Genomic DNA, 18,824 nt, shown 5'->3' on the forward strand with positions numbered 1-18,824 from the left:
AAAGCAGCCGACTCATTGTTGAACAATTGGGGAACCGAAAAGAGAGTAAGGTAAACGAATCCCGCGTTGAATGCTTTGTCCGGCGTCATGGGTTAAATGGGTTAAGTACATTGAATTACATTGTTATTACATTATTAAATTTAGTTTGTGTTACGTTGTCGCTTTAGTTTTGTATTTGTGTATAAGTAAATCGAGTATTTGTTATTCTTACTTTCGCATTTTAGTATTCTCTTTACTCTGTTATTGTTTTCGTATCTGGTGTTTTAATAAAGTAATCATTTGCAGCACTATCCATTTACGGACATTGATTCACAATAAACTTGTATATATATTTTTGTATTTTTTTTAATAATTTGTAGATCTTTAGTATTCGATATATTTTTATTCTGAATGCTCGAGTATTAGATAGTTTTCATTATGGTATTTTAAAGTTTATCTGTTACTTTTCGTGTCAACATGCGGTTAGTCGATCTCTGTTAATTATGTAAATATTAGAATTTGTAAGTGTATATATATATATATATATATATATATATGTATATATATATTCTTTATCTGTATCGTTAGTTTTTGTTAAATATATGCATATATAAATAAAATTATAGTTTAAATGTGCCCTCTGTATTAATTATTATATATTCTATTAAGTTAATTAATCTCATAGATTTTGTCTCGACCGACTGCTGTCCCTATACATAGCTTTGTCTTGCTGTATCAGTTGGATTCGCTCTGTAACCAATATGCCAGACTATCCCAGCTCAACTTTGAGCTGAGCCGTGTGTGCTTAACTACTGATTCCGATTCGGAATCCGTATCCGAATCCGATTTCGATTCCTCTCGACCGATTTCAGCTCCCACTAATCGTTCAGGCTCTTTGAATATCTTAAAGATGGTTTGTAAATAGAGATAAAAAACCGGACACAGTTTCGTGTGTGTGTTTAATAGCCAACGTGAAAGTAAGGACTCGATTTGTTGATCCAGCCTCGTGTCTTCATTAAACGTCAATCCTTGCACGCAAAAATATATGTATAAATATATCTGTCATGTATATGTTTTTCTTGTATGTAGTATATATCGTAAAGTTCATTTGTCCATTTTGTAAATACTTCTCCTACGCCTTCTTCCTCTAATCTTATGAACTCTAGTGTACAAAGTTTCTGTGATGTAGATGTTGATGTGGTTTTCGATTTGGTTGTTCTGGTTGTAGCTGTTGTATCTGTTGGATTCAGAAAAACTGCACGGGCAAGAACGGAAATGTGCCAATATGTAGCGAAGGATTAGCAGGTCTGTAAGAGAATGTTAATTTGGATTTAGAGAGAGATGTTCTTGTCGTTGGTTTGCAGTGTTATGGGTTTATCTGGATCAATGCAAATCAATACAAAAGCTTTGGATGATAAGCGGAGAGGTATATACTATATACTAATGATTAAAAAGCAAGCAAGCGACATCACAAAAAGACCGAGTATTCATTTGCATTGACCAAAGAGACATCGATTAGGTGTGGGTTGTGTGCAAGGACGAAGGAGTTCTCATTTCACATTCATTAATATCGCAATTCAATACCTTACTAATAGCATATTGGGCACTGAAGCGGTTGTTGTGGTGGTGTTGTTGTTGTTGTGGTTTTTACTGCCTAGTGTGTGATTGTTGATGTTGTTGCTGTTGCTGTTGGCACTCTTTTGGCCATCCATTGGACCAAGTCGATAGGAGGATAGAAATGAAACGTCGTTGGAGTTTTTGTCACCCATTGGGTGAAAGTTGCTATTGCAATTATTGTTGTTGCTGGTGTTATTGTTGCTGCGGCTGTTATTGCTGTTATGGGCTGATAGCTGCGGTGGGAGATTTGGTTGCGACTGCTGTAGTTGTTGCTGATTTAGCTGAATAGATAGTCAGATAGTAGGCATTATGTTTATGGATCGGCCTGCTTATCTCAGCCACCTACACTCACCTTGGAACTGCCGTTGGAATTATAGTAGTAGTTGGGATTTGGATTTATGTTCTTGCCATTGTGGCACTCACTTGCTCCGTGATTGGGCAAAAAGTTGTTGCTGTTGCTGTTACTATTGGGTTGGGATTTCATGGTCAGATTTTGGGTGGCTGCCGCTGGATTGGTGGCTCGACCTCCGCTGGCACTGCTGGAATCCAACAAATTTCACCTGTTAACATGGCTGCGATTGTGATTCGAACTGAGACCGGAACCACCGATGGCATTCGACTGCGAACCGCCGCCGGTGCCCAGACCTCCTCCACCGCCACCGACACCAGCTGCAGAGATACACATAATCATTACACATAATACAAATATAATTTTAAATATTTCCTTAACGCACCTGAATATCCCGGTGAATGCTGGTAGTACTCTCGTCTTCCATAATCCGGCTCATAGTCGGAACTCTCGTAATGTCCTCCACGCCCACCGCCACCGCTTATGCCACCCACTCCGCCCAGAATGTTAGCCGGCGGTCCGTGGGGTCCATGGCCATGACTGCTGTAGGAGTAACTATCGTATGACTGGTGCGGATCATAGCCAATGCCGTCATCATAGCCGCGACTAAAAAACATCATTATTTATTAACAGATAAGTCCTTGCATTCCTTTTTAAAACATACCCGTACGTTTCATCCATGGCAGTCCGGGCTTTTTCCAAGATGGACATAACTTTCTGCTTGGGAGCAAGCACATTTTTGCTAAACGAAGACTGCTGTGAGCCCCTGAAATGGGAATATAAAATATATTAAATAAAATAGTCAGACTAGAATAACAAAAATAAACACATTTTTCGTGGTCTGATTTTTGTAAAATTAAATCCTTAGTTCTCAAAAAGCTTAACATATCTCAGAGTATATTCGTACTAATTTAAATACAAAGAAGTTTTAAGAAGACTAGATTACTTAGAAACAGACAAACAGATAGACAACTTGGCTAGATCGACTCTAGTGTGCTGATCATGATTATATATACTTTATAGGGTCAGAAATAACTCCGTTACAAATTTTTGCCTAAAATTGTAACTCCCACTGCAGGGGTAAAACAAATTACTCACCTATAACTATGATGAGGTGCGTTCTTAGCCCCTCCAATGGTGTTAACAGACCCGCCACCAATGGCATTGTTTCCTCCCTGCATGTGGGACGTCTTTTTATAGTTAATCTTCGCATTCTCGTTGTCGTTTAGGCTAGTGCTGTCCATCAACTCGCGTAGCTGCTCCTGCCGAATGATGTCGTTGCTGTCTGGGATCAGATACTTCCTCAGCTCGGCCATGGCGTAGGCGATGCGGGCATAGGCTTCGGCTGGCGGCGCTATTGTGGATATTTCCACGTGCAGGTCGCTGTTGAGGTGAGCATACTTAGGGTCCTTGGAGCTGCGCAGCTCCTCCTCCTTGACGCGATCGCGCATGGAGTTGCGTCCCAGGACGGTCATCTTGCAAAGCGTCTCCTCCTGCAGCCGGCGAAGTGAGTTTCCCTTGGGTCCCAGCAGTTTACCCACGAAGTTGAACTGGAATAACAGGGCATTTTAAATTGGTAAAATAATTAAAATAAATAAATCTGTCTGTAAATTCACCTTAGGGTGTTCTCTAATGGGAACTAAAACACGCTGCGAGATGCGTAGAGGCTTCTCTCTATATATATCCGCGTATTTTTGCTCTCGCGAAGGAATCCTTCCTGTGGTTTGGACTTTTTCAATCTCTGAAATAATAAGTGTTTATTAGATGAAGGAAAGCTATTGAATTTTTTTTGTCATCACTTACCGCCCTCCAGCAGTTTCTCGGCAATGGGGAACTTTCTGTCCATACGATTTCGCTCCACCATACAGTCGCGTATGTACTCATTGGCCTTCTCATTTATCTGGATACTGCCGCCGGGATCTCCGCCATGGTGAACGTGATCGTGGGCAGAACTGTCACCGTTGTGGGCGCCACCGGGTGCTCCGATAGAACCACCTGACTTACGTGGCTTGCCGCCAAACTCGTCATCGTCGTTAAAGGCGGAAAAGTCACCGTTGCCGTCGTACTTCTCGGTCATGGTTTTGTTGCCCGTGTCCCCGGAGCTGCGGTCTGAAAACTAAACAATAATTGGAATTAATGGCATTCTCGAAATATTTCTAGTAATTCAGGAGAAAATATGTTGGGCCAAGAACCTAAGTTTCTAAGTTCGGTAAAAGTTTAACTTTTTGGAGCTTTAAAAATGCTTTGCAATTAAAAACCCATAAATTTTTCAATGAAATAAATTCAATAAAATTTACAGAAAACTTTTTGTTTAATTTTAAAATAACCAATGGAAATCCAACTTTTTTATCAAACAAATAAATAGATCAATGTTGACTATTATTTATTATATTTAAAAAAAAATGTTTTTTTTATTTCGAGATTTGGTTTGAAACCCTTTTCGATGGCATATAAACAGTTTAAAAGTCAGTTTAGTACATATTGGAATTACATTCCATTAGCATACCCAACAGATTCTATATATAGTATAGCATATAGTATAGTCTGTAAGGTCATTGAAAGCTAGGGCGGTATTATTTCAACCCATTTTTTTCTGGACCCTTTAAATTCCCCCTATTTTCAATACAAGTAATGTGCTATAGGACATAATTTGTAATATTTAAATGCAATAATTTATCCAAATCAATTAGACGGCGGGCAACGCTTTCACCAATACACTCTCGCATCGCACACATGCACACATACAGTCAAAGTCGTTGGGCAAAAACAACCACCGTGTAAATTGAGCGAAAATCAAATTGTTGCCGTAGCTCACACACGAAAGCTTTAGGGTAAACAGAACCGGTAAAAACGATGTTTTCCATTCTGATTTTGGAATATTAATATTAACGGTTTTCAGGGGCATTTTCCACTGTGAGTTTGGACTGTCCAACTGTTGCCCCCGCCCGCGTCCCTCGTTCCGTGGTGCACTTTCACTTTTCAGTGGGACGCAGTTTTTCACCTATTTTTTTTTCTGTATTTGCAAATTGCATCGAGCGTTTTCTGTTGCTTCTCTTTCTTGGTTGCAAGTCGATTTTCCCCGCGTTTATCACCCCATAAATCAACAGCTAAGTTTGCAGTAAAAAGCCCGTAATTACCACTATTAATTGGCCCTTTCGATTATTGCTTTTAATTTAAAAGGTTGCGAAAAAATGCAATTGAATTGGCGAAAAAAAACAATACTACGAGTGTGACCGTGCGAAGAAAGCTCAGAAAAGCTGATTGCGCAAAAATACCAATCCGTTTGGCGGTTAGCACAGTGGTTTTTGTATAAAAAGAACTCCTGCAGATTGGGAAATTTATTAATTCATATTTTATTGTAAAAATACATTTATAAATTAATATTATATGTACAAATAATGAAAACAACATATTTTCTGAATTTAATTTAATCAACTCATTCTGAAAACTATATTAATTTTTCTTTAGGAAAAAGACTAAATACATAATTTTGAATTAAATAAATAAATAAAACCATAATGTTATAATGTATAACTACAGTCACAGGTACAATTTATTTTCCTAGTAATTCATTTTAATTTTCGAAGTTTTATGTGTTCAAATTTTCTAACTTGATTATATTTCAATATTATAAAATAAATAAAAAGCTAAGCTAAATAAACTAAAGGTAAATCAACTCACACTTAAAATTTATGTTTATAATAATTCATTTTGTATTTTTCGAATTGTATGTATTCTATCTATCCAATTTTATAAAATAAATAGGCACAATTAAAAAAAAAGGTCGCTTATCGATAGGAAGTTGATATCGATATAATAACATAGAGAATATTCGTTTGGTATATGTTTGGTACTTAAAGTATTTTCCCTGCTCCTAGAAGAACCAACTGCCGGAACACAAAGGATCTATAATTTGAATACATTTATTAAATGTTCTAGCTGAGAAGTATCCTTTCGAAATGTCCGCCGTGAGTCCCAACTCCTGCGTCGAGACGCCCAAGGCACCGGAATGGCTGTCGAAGCTGGAGAGCCGTCGGGAGCAACTGAAACGCTCCAAACTGGGACACGAAGCCGGAGCTGGTGCTCCTTGTGCCGAATGCAAGGACAAGTGCCCCGGGCTGGATCTGCACTTCTGGCGCAAGGTGTGCCGCAACTGCAAATGCCCCAAGAATCAGCATGTGTGTCCGGACGACGATGACGCCACAGGCTGGGCGCAGTTCGAGATTCTGGGGCAGATCAGGGCCAAGCCAGCATGTAAGTAGTTCTGATACCAAAGGAAAACATGACTATAAGTATTACAAATTGACAGACATTAAAATCAAGGCCCTGGCCAGTCAGCCAGTACAACTGGAGTGGGTGCCACCAAATGCCGCTCCAGATGTGGTCACGGATTACATGGAGAACTTGGGCACGGCCCGCATTCCCGTGGCTGGAAGTGATGCTGCCCTCAAGCGGAAGCTGCAGCTGGAGCTTCAGGTGCCGCCGCACGATCTGGATGCCACCTTGTGCGATGGATTGACGGAAACGGAGGCCCTGCAACTGCAGCAGTATGTCCAAAAGTTACGCGAGCAGTGCGTCGGTCAGGGCGTGGTAGTGCGCCTGGGCGATCGACTCAATCATGCCCAAGTGGAGCACATGGCTCCCGTTTCGAAGGCCTCCCAGTTAGAGGCAGTCAAAACCTGGCAATTTTTGGGTCTCCCACCGGTGGCTGATGACACTCTCAACGAACTGCTGGCCAATCCCAAGGTGGCACAGGCTTTGGCCAGTCCAGCCAGCGCCCAGCCCAAGTTGCTCGTGGCATTTTCAGAGCCCTTAACCGACTCCACAGTGCAATTCGAGGAAAATGGGGCTCTGCGGGCTCAGACACGGGAAAAGCTACTGGGGATCAGCAAGCCAGCCTTGCAGAGCCTTGTGAGTCATGGTGTTATTTACGACAAGGTGCTTGGAATATTACAGGTGAGTAGTTAGTCCAATCTACCTTAAATCTAAAACAATAAATAATAAATCTAGGAAAAGATGCTGAACATCTCGAGGGACCCCAAACTAGGTCCCATTGCTGAGTTCCGCAAAGAGTATGTGAACAATCCGCAGTTTAGGGCAGAGATCAACACCATTTGCCCGCAGCAGCCCATGACGCCAATAAAGGCCTCTCCGGGCACGCCCTTCAACTCCCCGTTGCCCCTAAAGAACCCAGTGCAGATCAAATTTGGATCACAAATGCGCCAGGATACGCCCATGCGGCGGGTCAAGTTCGGCGGCGTGTCCACTATTGTTTACGATTGCGGACTGCCCACCAACACGGATTACGATCGTGATCCGGTCTTTGCCCAGATCCTCCAGGCGGAGCCACTGAAACAGGCGCTGCAGGAGGCGCGTGCTGGACGTGCTCCCTCCTCGGTAGTTATTTCCAATATCCCAGCTCCTGTGGCCAGTCTCGCAGATCTCAAAGGCCTCACTCCCGCCACCAAGGCACAGCTTCAATCCGTGGGACTGGACAAGAACATGCTGCAGTCCGCCGTGTCCAACGCACCTTACTACGATCGTCTTTTCCGCTCGCTCCAAGACAAGGGCATTCCGCATGACCAGTGCCAACTGTTGCAGCCACTAAAACAAGTGCACGACTGGCTGCTGGATGATGATCAGTTGCTGGGAGAGATCGACAAGGTCTTTGCTGATATGGCTAATGGCATGAAGGATATTTCGTATCCGAAATCCAGTCTTGGCGAGCTGCCCACTTCGCAGAGTAGTGATTCTGGCTTCCACTCGAAGCCCTCTACTCCGGGCTATGGCAACGAGGATGTAACCGCAGGACAGGGCAGATTCACCAGCATTCCCGGTATAGAGGACATGAACATGTATCCCGGTTGCGCCGGCATGCCAGAGCAGTTTCAGCAGCTGCGACTCCATGGAGAGAATACTCCAGGCAAAGGTAAGTGCACTTGGCAATATGTTATCTTACTTCTTTTATAAGTGAACGTTTAGTTTTCTAGCCAATATCAACACAATTATTTATTTAACTTTCCTTCTTTTTTGTTGATTTTGGCACCAACATCTTATTTTTTCCCGCTTGAATTGCAACACGATAATATTATCAGAATAAATATTATTTCAAAATAACTTGGATAAACAATCGCTTAAGGAGATAAGAATAAATTGCACTTCTGGTAAAAGTCGGTAGTGATTGTTTAAAAGGTGGTGGGATTTTTCCTTCGCTTAAAATATATAAATATAAAATTCGTTATAAAAAAAAAAATTATTTCAAAATAACTTTGATATACAATCGCTTGAGGAGATAAGAATTAATTGCAATTCAGCTCAGAGAAGATAGGGATTGTTGTTTCGATTGCTTAAAATATTTAAAATCCCTTTAATCCTTGCAGATTCCCTGCGAACCATCATGTGCGCCGACTGCTTGAAGCCCATTGCCCATGGCGAAGTGGCCGTCAAGGCGGATCGTGCTGGAAAGGAGATCGCCTGGCATCCCGGCTGCTTCAAGTGCACCACATGTCGGGAACTGCTGGCCGATCTGGTGTACTTCTTCCACCAGGGTCAGGTCTTCTGCGGTCGCGACTTGGCCATCAAGCTGAAGATCCCGCGTTGCCGCGCCTGCGATGAGCTGATCTTTACCAAGGAGTACACGGCTGCGGAGGAGGCCACCTTCCACATCAAGCACTTCTGTTGCTATCAGTGCGATGAGCCGCTGGCCGGGCAGCAGTATATCGCAGACGAGAAGTCCAATATGCCGCTGTGCCTGCTCTGCTATGACCGCTTGTTTGCCGTTTGCTGTCAACGCTGCAAGATAGCCATTGGACCGGCGGATCAGGGCGTGGCCTGGGGCGATGTCCACTGGCATGCCAATTGCTTTGTCTGTGCCGGAGCACAGTGCTCAAAGCCGCTGATAGGAGGACGCTTTTGCGTCAAGGAGAACATGCCCTTTTGCAGTCCCGCCTGTGTGCGCAGCGTTATTAATTGAGACAGCTAAGGAACCACTCCAGTATTCATTTTTCCATATATACATATGTATGCACAAAAGATCACAGACTCAATCATCGGGTATTTGATGATACACTAATATTCCCATATATGTATGCACAAAGGATCAAAGTATTTGATGATACTACCAATATTTAATAATCAACTAGTGATCAATAGATGCCACAGACTCAAAGTGCCTAGAATAGACTTGCATTTAAAAAAAGCCCAATCTGTAAGATTCCAATCAAATTTTATATTTGCTTTTAATGTAAAAGAATTTTAAATTTACACCATAATTTTTATTGTATAACTTCAAAGAAACTAAGATTTGCACCTATTTAAGTTCCGACAGCATTTGATTGGCATCATAAATGAAAATATGGATAAAATATTTAAAATTCAAACAAAGTGCCTAGAAATAGACTTGAATTTAAAAAAAACCAGTTGCTATTTACGATTTCAATCAAATTAGAATTGTGATGTTTAAGATTGTTAATGTTTTAAATGCACTTGTAATATAATTTTATACATTTACCACGTCATTTTAATAGTAAATTATTTTTTAAATTACGACAGCGACTTTGATTGGCATTATACACATAAATAGGGCTGAAATATTTACAATTCCATAAAAATGACCTTTATTAAAATCACAATTTCTATTTACGATTCCAATTAAATACTTGAATTGATGCCAATAGACAATGTAGAGTATATATAAATATTTTATATATAATATACAAAGAGATATTTACACATTAAATAGTATTATGTATACAGGAAACAAACAATTTTTAAATAAAGATTTTACTCGAAACTAAATTATAAATTTTGAAAACTAATTTGATAGACCAGACCCTTCATAAATAAAACTATAGTTGGTTTTCGATTTTTTACGTATCTGCTGGTAGTTTTTATTGGTAATTGCATTTCTCGATTTATTAATTAATTATAATTCCATTTTTGTTGATTTTTCTTGTTCTTGCTTGTATATATGTATATGCATGTATAAAGGTGCCGATTTTTGTGGTCGGAGCCATATAATGCTGAAGCGAAAACAAGGGGGGAAAATCACATTCACATAACTGCCAAATTACACATGAGAGTGGGTGTATGTTTCGCATATAATGTATATATAAGTTGCAATTTTATTTCAAGGATACTTTCATAGTGGCTCAAGTATTCTACAGATTAGTTGCTCGCACTTGCAGTTTGTTCAGTTCAATTGTATTGCTAAGTATTGGGTGCGTACGTATAAACCATAATATGGCGTACTAAGAATTTGTCTGGTTCATCAGAGTCGTAATCCCCAAATGGAGCTCCCCGGTAGCTGCCATCGGTAGTCAAAGTTTCTCGAGTTCTTTGGGGAGGAGGACTAAATGGGGGATTGGAGGTTTCGGGTTTGGGTTCGGGATTGGAGGAGTGTTGAGTTTCAGCATGATTTCATCGATCTATAGTTCTCTATGCTCTGGTTAGTTTTTTTGATCTTACATTAACACTAAGTTGCCTTTGCTCTTCAATTTGTTTTGTTAGTTATATCTCGTTTTTAATATGTATTAATTACATTGATAATTAGTTTAATCATAATTTCTGTTTTCGTAAACAATTTTACATGATAGGATTCTTCTTCTGAGTGTGTTCATGCGTGTGTGTGTGTGTATGTAAGTTCTCCGTAATTTGCTACAACAAAAACTATGCCTTAAAATAATACTTTAGTTACAATTTATTTTGTTTGCTTCCTCTCTGCTCGCTTGGCATTTCAATTTTGTTCTTCTACTCTGCTGGCACAACTAAAAACAATCAACAAAAGGGGAGTTAAGTTCAAATAAAACTTGTTTGTAACTAATATATTTTTTTGTATAACCTTAATAGAGTGGGGGACAGGGGCGGATAAAAAGGAAAACGACAACTTAAACTAAGGCTTACAAAATACGAGGGTTTCTTTTTTTTTTGGGGGGGGAGGGAGGCCAAAGGTTTGGTTTTTAAGAGAATAGTGGTTAGGGCCGGGATAAAAACACTAATTACAAAGCGATAGATACGGCAACACTTAACGTGTGTTCCTGCCCACAATCTGCTGTTTCTGTTTTTTGATAATTTTTTAAATAACTAAAAAACGTTATAACTTATAACCCAAGTCGGTGCGTCCGACCGTCCGTCAGGTCAGTCCGTTCGTCTGTCTTTCATGCTTTCAGTCCGTCGGTCTCCAGTCCGCTCTCCGTTGCACACATCTTAAAGCTATACACAAAAAGTTAAGTTAAATTGTATATAAAGATTTGCTGTTTCCTTCGCCCTCCGTTCTCTGGCAGAGGCAGACTTCAAGGAGTTCCCACTCCTCGGATCATTGTCCGCCTGCACGGAGTCCTTTCCACATCCCGGTTGCTCTGTACGCCGCTGTCAACAATTCGTGTAGACGCCCTGTGTGTAGTAAAGCTCCGTGATCCGTTCCGGCAACGTGCTATACAGGTTGGTGATGAGGTCGAGCGGCAGGCGGGACCACGCCTCCTTGATGCGGAATATCAAGTCGTCCTTGCGCGAGAACTTCCTCCCGCCGTCGAACACCTCGCGGATGAGCCAGCCCCACACATTCTCCATGATGTTCAGATCGTGGGCAATGGTGGGCCACTTCTGCGTCTTCAGACCCTCCGAATTCAGCAAATCCTGGGCAGTGGGCAGGGCATGTGACATCCAGTTGTGATCCTGCAGCACAAAATCCGAATTACCACCCAGCTTGGTGACAATAGTCGGCCGCTCGCGCATGATGGCCTCGATGCAGGATTCTGGTCGCTGTTTGGCGGATGACACCTCCAGATGCACGGCTCCGCCCACGCAGACCATCAGGTAGATGTACACCGAGTTGCCACGCGGTCGCTGCGACAGCGTGCGCTCGTAGTTGCGCAAGTCGTGGAAATAGTACGAGAAACCATCCGGTCCGTCCAGGTTGAACCTACGCTCATCGTGGAACACCACCCGCCGCCAGTGCTCCTCGCTCCACACTATGTACGTGTTGGCGAAATTGAGGCGCTCCGTTTGATTATATTGCGACAGCACTGGCTCCGTCTTCAGCTTCTTGGCGCAATTCGCCGAACTGCTGGCGCTAGAGGAGGAGCTGCTGGACGAGGAGCTCGACGACGCGGATGAGGACGAAGAAGAGGATGACGAGGCGGATGAGCTCGGAGCTGTGGAGGCGGCCGATGCCCGCAGGAGCGCATTGGCCGCAGCTGCAATATTGCTGTTACTGGGTGCTCCTCCTCCGCCGCCAACGGCCGCCACCCTGGACACAATGGTGGGTGAAACGCTGGATCCGTTCGATTGCTGGGTGGGCGCATGGCTGGAGGCAGTGCCGCCCGTACTGGAGCTGGCCGCCGAGAAGTTGGAGTTCTGATTGAGGGCGTGCACGGGCAGGTGGGGCTGTGGCTGACTCTTCAGAGGCTGCGGTTGCGGTGGCGGCACCTGCTGCTGCTGCGGCTGTTGCTGGTAGTACGGATGGTGGTGGTGGTAGCTGATGTGCTGCTGGTGCTGGTGGATCGTCGGCTGCTTGAGCTGCAGCTGTTTCAGCTGCGTCTGTGACTGGGCCAGCAACTGTTGCTGCTGATGTTGCTGATGGTGTTGCTGCTGCTGCTGTTGTTGTTGCTGCTGCTGTTGTTGATGGTGCTGCTGCTGCTGCTGTGGGATGGGCATCTGCTGGATACCCGGATGCTTCAGGTAATAGTGCAGCGCCATCAAGTTATTGGCACTGCTGGCAGTGCTGGTGGGTACTACGGGCACGGAGACGGGCACTACGCCGGGATTGACCATTCCCCCAACGCCGCTCTGAAGCAGCTGCACTGTTGTGCTGCCAGCGGGCGGACCACCATGGACCGCTGCTGCCGCCGCCGCCGCTGCTCCAATCGCTCCCGCACTGGCTGCCAGCTGGGCAGCCGACTTGGGGTCATAGATGAACTTGTTGAAGTTCTGCAGGTCATCCTGGCTGAGTACTAGCGTTTTCATTTGGATCTGGCTTGGATCGGGTGGTGTTTAGGCTTAAAGTCTGGTTTCCGTTTTAGCTGCTGCCGCCGGGCTCAGCTGCTCATGGGCTTGGGTTTTAAACCCTTCGAGCTGGCGCTGGGTTAAATGCAAGTGCGACTCCTACTTCTTTTTATTTTTTTTGGGGGGCGACGTTCAAACGATCACGATCACGCTCACGCACTTTCGGCTTGCTGGGCTGGTTGGCTCGATTTCCAAATTAGTTGCGCGTTGCGTCCGACTTGACAACCTGTTCCTCTCTTATTTCTTCGTTTCTCCGAGCTGAGCTACTCCCTTTTCTCTCCAACGCTGGCTTATCAAAGGGCTAGCCGATCGACTCGGCTCGGCTCTCCGACTTCTTTTGATTGCAAAACTCTCGGCCGGTCGTAAAAAGATGTCGGTTTACTTTCCCACCGTCGGGCACGTACTGTGTGTATATGAATATGTTGCTGGGTATGGTATGTGGTGTGGTGTATGTGCGAGTGGAGCACTTCCAGTATGTTATCCTCTTTTGTTGAAGTGGTTTTTCTTGTCGCTGGTGGTGCTGTGCTGCAGTTGCTCCGCTGGCGTGCAAATGTTTCCTTGTTTCTTTATTCTGCCTTGGCTCTTAGGTATTCCGCTGTCGTCGACGTCGATTTACCTGGAATAAAATAAAAAGCAGGTATGTGAAAAAGAGTCTTGTTTCACACTTTGCCTTGTGTATGTGTCGCTGCTGTCTGTTGTTGTTGTTGTATATACTTTTTAAGCAATATGTACAATGCAGCCCATGTATTCAATAATTTTTCGGCTGGTGAAATCAACAAACAACACACACAACATTTCGGAACAGATGTTCGTTGAGCTCGGATTTCAGGTCCCTTTTTCTTCTACCTCTACCCTGGCCTGCCTTTCAAGTATTCTCTTACAAACAAAAAACAAAAAGCAGAAAACTGAAAACTGAAATGGGAGCACACACGCAGACACACATGTGCAGTTTTTGGCATTTTGGAAATCTTCAGCATTTGCAATTTTCGGTTTTTGCCAGCAGGTTATTTTTCGGTTTTTGTTTGCTCCTTTTCGGAGGAAAACATACACACACGAAACGAAACGAAACAAGTGGTTGGAGGGTCAAAAGTGCAGCTACAGAAAAGGAGAAGCAGAAAGCGAGATAAAGATGCCAGAAATAGAGGGCAGGTGTTGCAAGTCCTGCAGAGAATTGTTTTGCGATTGGCAAGCCAAAAATAGATTACCCCCTATTTACGTTTGTTTTTTTATATACCCTTGCAGAGGGTACTATCATTTTGCTTTCATTATTGATTTTTACATTTTACATTTTTTTTTTACAATGTATTTTCTTTTTTTTTATAGAGATTTCCATTAAATAAATATACCCTTTACAGAAATGACCAAACTAAGTTACTGGAAGGGCAGTAAAACTTCGTTTTGGAATGTTTTGTTTTTATTTTTGATTTTTTTCAAGCCGAGGCGAGGCGATAAGGCTGCGGCCCCATATTATATTATTAGCTATATGGTACGTGTATGTATTTGCCGTGTTATCATCTGACTCTGGCTATGACGATTCCGATGGCGACACGCGCACGCAGCACATGCCCCATTCATAATCCCCGCACGCCCGATGGTGTCCAGAAAACCGAAATCCCACCATGTAATACACCTATATCTAATCGCGCATATAAATTTCATTCCTATTCCATGGAATAGCTTTCCCCTACTACTCCAAACAAACTGCGACTTTAATACGCATGTTTCCCACTGTTTTCCCTTCGCCAGTAATGAAATTAAAACTAAATTCTGTTCACCACGGGGATGAAAATCGAGTTTTCGATTCGTCTGAGGGAAGAAATCATAGTGTATGTATGTGTGTATCTGTGTGTGCGGGGTGGCTGCGGATGAGGATGTAGATATGAATGTGGTTGTGTCAACCGAAGGACTACTGTGAGTATTTTTGTGTGGCTGCTGCTACTGCAGCAAACTCGGTCGCTTTCCGATCGAAATTGCTATTGCTGCAGCTGTGTGGATGATGTGGATGTGTGCCTGGAAACTGCTGACTGCCGACACAAGCTGGGGCAAAAGTTTCTCCGGGGCCTGGTCAACGGGTCGAAAGTTCAACGGGGAAAGACCTTCGACGCGCTGCAGGCAGGCCGAACGAACAACTTTTGCCAAGATGAGAGGGTTTGGGATTGAGGACCAATAAGAAGCCAATATGGCATGAATCAGCCAAGTAAATGTTGGGAAACTCATCTGGGAGTGGCGATCTTATGCTGTTTACTCAATATTCCAGAGAAGACAGAACAATATATATGCATTTACAACCCCTATCTAAACAAAGATATCAACTTAATCTGAGAATAAAGACATCAATATAACTTGCAGTTGTTAACATAAATTGAGTATAATTAAAAACCAATACAGCTTTTTAATTGATATATCATTATTTTTAAATATCTTTCTTAAGTCTGTATTGCTATTAGTTCTTTAGCCATTTTACGTTTTAGACAATCTCAATCTAATTTTAAATATACATGTTTGAATACTTCACAAAAATTGCAATCATCATTCATTATCGATAATGGAATTAAACCCAGATTTTATTATGGACATAGTTTAAAAACATACAAGCTTTAACACATTTTATTAATAGGAATTTTAAGGGTATATAAAACTTGTTTGCACTATACAAAGTTGTCAATTGAAACTGGAAACCAACCCAATCCAATTGTTTAGTCAACTGTCTTGCCAAGTTTTCTTATTATCAATTGTAGCGACAGAGGCTTTCTACGATTTGCGTAGAACAACTGCTGTCTTTAATTTAATGGCACAAGTTTTTTCACTCATTTTCCGAGCTGGTTGCGCACTCTCGGCATTCTTCTGCGCAATTAGAGGGAAGTTGTGAGTTTAAAATGGGAGATATAATAAGCGTCGGGCACTGATTGATAGTTCTGAGCTTGCTGCTCTGCAAATTCCCCATTCACGTGATAAGATATGGCACTCACACACCGTCGAATGGAAAGACAGAACCTTTGTTTAGTTTTGTGTGAACTTTGGCCTTGCGTTCGGCCAAAAAATACAATACAAAACAACAAACAAACAAAAAAAACTGGTTGTACTTGGAGGGGAAACAATAGACACAAGCTTAAAACAACGATGCTGGTTGCCAGCGTTTCAAAGCCCTTGGAATGTTGGCAGGCCTAAAAGTTTCTGCTTTTTTCCTACAATCTAATCAAATGCCCTTGATAAGTCTCTGAACTCGGTCCGGGATCTTTTAAGTCCGCTGACTAATCAAATTTTAAGCAATTGAGTCATGTTCAGGGAACTGTTAATATACACAGGAAAAAAAAACAAATCGATATGTCCATTTTTGTATGGCCTTAATTAAAATATTTAAAATCAAAATAATCCTTTTTTTATTTGAATCAATGTGGTTTATGTTCGAAATCGACCTTTTCTGGCATCTCAAAATTGAAAGGCTAAACAAAACGTGTTAAACTTTTTTCTGTGCACTGTTTTACGTTTGTAGCGTTGAACAACAAAGTGTTCTGCTGATTCACTCGGGTTATTTTCCAATATCTTAAATATTTTTTAAACGATTTTCACTTGATTTCATTGACACATTTTAAGTCCTGTTTGGCGAGGGTAATCACTGATTTTATGGCCGCGAGTGTGGAGCCCTACGTTGCGGGGGGCTATTGCCATGCCCCTTCCACCCGATAACGTTGCAGTCGCCAGATTCCCGTTACGTTGCATTCAAGGAGCCACACGCACGCGAAAAGAGAGCGAGCAAGCGAAAGAGAGATGCATGCGGGAGAGAGATGCAGGGAAACATGCGGGAGTGGGGGCCATATGGACATGTGTAAAATATCCAAAAATATAAAACGAACCCAGCGCCGACCGACGACCAAAACGTCCGACGTAATAAAATCCCTTAAGCGCTGCAGGCAGCGCTGCCGCATGCTTCTATATTGAGCCAGCCAGCCCTTATGTACATATTCAACTCTCCGTTATGTACAACAACAACCAGTCCCGCATACATACAAACAGACCCCGTCTCTGTGTCCGCATGTTTGTATGTTTGAAAGTATGTACGGTACGGTACGTGCGTGCGTGTCTGTGTGCGCGTCGTGTTTTTGTGATGCCATCGACGATATTGAAAGTACATGTGTACATACATAAGTACGTATGTACGTGTATGTACTGGCTATATACAACGTACGTTGAACGAGAATCGAATCGCGTTGGAAATGAAATTGCGAACAACGGAACGGTGCGATGACGATCCGATACGAAGTGCTTCTTTTTATTCAGTTAATTCTTAGCACATATGTATAGATATATATATACCCATGCATGTGTATATGTGTATCGTTTTCATTTTCACGGAACAAATATGGCTGCAGCACACAGTTTTTTTAAATTATTTTTTCACTTTTTTCACGCTTTTGTGGCTTGTTTTTTCGCTTAAAAGTATTGCTGACTGGCCGATTGGGGTTTCGTGGATTTCGATTCCGTTTGCGTTGCGTTTGTTGGCTGCCTTTCGGCCTGCTTTTGGGTTTCGTTTCGGAGTGCGTGATTACGCCATTTTCTTTGCTCGTTCGCTGCTTTTCGCTGCACGCCCATCTTTCGAATTACCTTTTTTCGATTCGATCGATTGATTTGATCGCTTGACTCTGCACACGCGAACACTGGCTCGAAACGACTGTTGATTGGGATGGCCCAATCAATTTATTGACTATTTCACGGGCGCTGGGGATTTTCTTTAAATGCAAGTACGCAAAATTCACGGGTTTTCACCAACCAACACGATTCGCCTTGCTCTAAGGGTGGACAAACATCGATGTCAGCGCCGATGTCGTCGATTTTTTTTAAATATTGGTCCTATCGATGTGTGGCAGGGACTATCGATATTTGTCCATCCATCTCTCTCTTTCTGTTAGGTTATGATTTGGTTAACAATTTTCTGCTAGTTCAACGTTTGGCTAACATTTCACTGCCAAAATCGATGTCAACACCAATGCCAACCTCGATGTGATCGATGTTTTCAAATCATCGGTTTCATCGATTTTAGGCGGGGCAACATCCATGTTTTCCCATCTCTACTCTGTTTTCTCCCTTTTGCCGTTGCAAAATCGACGAGTTTGAACTTCGAACTTTGAACAAAACTGATCAGGGGAATGGATTCCAGGTAGCTCTTTTTTCCTGCTCTCCGTTTAAGGGCAAAATCGATGTTTTTCAATCTCCAACTGAGAGCAAGAAAGACATGTAATAGCCGGACTAAAAAGCATTTAGCCTAATGCGCATTTATTTACACAGAGCTAAATGCCTCATTTAGCCGGATTAATAAGCATTTATTTACACAGGGATTCCCATAAGGCTAAATGCCGCATTTAACATAAATGCGGTAAATAAATGAGATTAAAAATCATTCGCTCAAAACATTTTTTGAAAAAATACAGCAAATACTGATTTTTAACAATATTTCGTTAGTGCCACCTAGTGGCACGGAGGGCGCTGTTTTTGATTTCTCTTGAATATAAAACCTATTTTGAGTAAAAAAGCGGAAAAACACATTAACAATAAAGTTAGAATTTAACGTTTTTAACCCAGTGTAACCGTGATCTTTTTGCCAAAATATGTAAAGCAGTATCCATTTTTGTATCTGTCTCTGTCTCTAAATTTCAATGAATCCGTCAATGAGTATTTTATTTAAAATATCGATGTCTTTAGCAGTCGGGCGTGTCAGTGTGACCATCGTAAGGAACTGTCGAAATACCACCAGGAAGGGGCGGCTTAACCTCGCACACAAACCATTTAGTCTGGCCACGAACCAACTTAACATCAAGCAGTTATATCGATAGTTTTTGTAATTAAATATAACTTTAATTTTATTATATTACGTTATATTATA

General features: G+C 42.2%; 3 protein-coding genes across 4 annotated transcripts; 1 reads left to right on the top strand and 2 right to left on the bottom strand.

Moving 5' to 3' along the window:
• Positions 1-579: 579 nt before the first annotated feature.
• LOC108144859 (probable serine/threonine-protein kinase clkA) lies at positions 580-5,179 on the bottom strand. The gene is given in 9 exon segments (XM_017270006.2): positions 580-1,286; positions 1,564-1,877; positions 1,949-2,265; positions 2,331-2,551; positions 2,610-2,711; positions 3,044-3,495; positions 3,562-3,686; positions 3,749-4,061; positions 5,083-5,179. Coding segments are annotated over 8 exon segments (1,866 nt in total). The 5' UTR covers positions 4,023-4,061; positions 5,083-5,179; the 3' UTR covers positions 580-1,225.
• A 617-nt stretch (positions 5,180-5,796) lies between these two features.
• LOC108144764 lies at positions 5,797-9,016 on the top strand. The gene is made up of 4 exons (XM_017269871.1): positions 5,797-6,199; positions 6,255-6,901; positions 6,956-7,874; positions 8,326-9,016. The coding sequence occupies exons 1-4, from the start codon at positions 5,905-5,907 to the stop codon at positions 8,916-8,918; spliced, it is 2,454 nt and encodes an 817-aa protein (XP_017125360.1). The 5' UTR covers positions 5,797-5,904; the 3' UTR covers positions 8,919-9,016.
• A 786-nt stretch (positions 9,017-9,802) lies between these two features.
• Positions 9,803-17,761, bottom strand: LOC108144697 (AF4/FMR2 family member lilli). Of its 2 annotated transcripts, none has more exons than XM_017269783.2 (2): positions 17,549-17,761; positions 9,803-13,562 (listed from the first exon to the last, which is right to left on the bottom strand). In XM_017269783.2, the coding sequence occupies exon 2, from the start codon at positions 12,905-12,907 to the stop codon at positions 11,315-11,317; it is 1,593 nt and encodes a 530-aa protein (XP_017125272.1). In that variant the 5' UTR covers positions 12,908-13,562; positions 17,549-17,761; the 3' UTR covers positions 9,803-11,314. The 2 variants fall into 2 exon arrangements, with proteins under 2 accessions (XP_017125272.1, XP_017125274.1); XM_017269785.2 differs by lacking the exon at positions 17,549-17,761 and adding an exon at positions 17,133-17,230.
• Between the last annotated feature and the right edge of the window lie 1,063 nt (positions 17,762-18,824).

Source organism: Drosophila elegans, unplaced genomic scaffold (assembly GCF_018152505.1).
Source record: "Drosophila elegans isolate 14027-0461.03 unplaced genomic scaffold, ASM1815250v1 contig_183, whole genome shotgun sequence".
NCBI lineage: Eukaryota > Metazoa > Arthropoda > Insecta > Diptera > Drosophilidae > Drosophila > Drosophila elegans.

Excerpts from the sequence above, each read along its gene's own strand:
- LOC108144697 (XM_017269783.2), bottom strand. The coding sequence starts at position 12,907 with ATGAAAACGCTAGTACTCAGCCAGGATGACCTGCAGAACTTCAACAAG.
- LOC108144764 (XM_017269871.1), top strand. The coding sequence starts at position 5,905 with ATGTCCGCCGTGAGTCCCAACTCCTGCGTCGAGACGCCCAAGGCACCG. Across the intron at positions 6,902-6,955 it reads AGGTGCTTGGAATATTACAG|GAAAAGATGCTGAACATCTC; the intron begins GTGAGTAGTTAG and ends TAATAAATCTAG. Across the intron at positions 7,875-8,325 it reads AGAGAATACTCCAGGCAAAG|ATTCCCTGCGAACCATCATG; the intron begins GTAAGTGCACTT and ends TAATCCTTGCAG.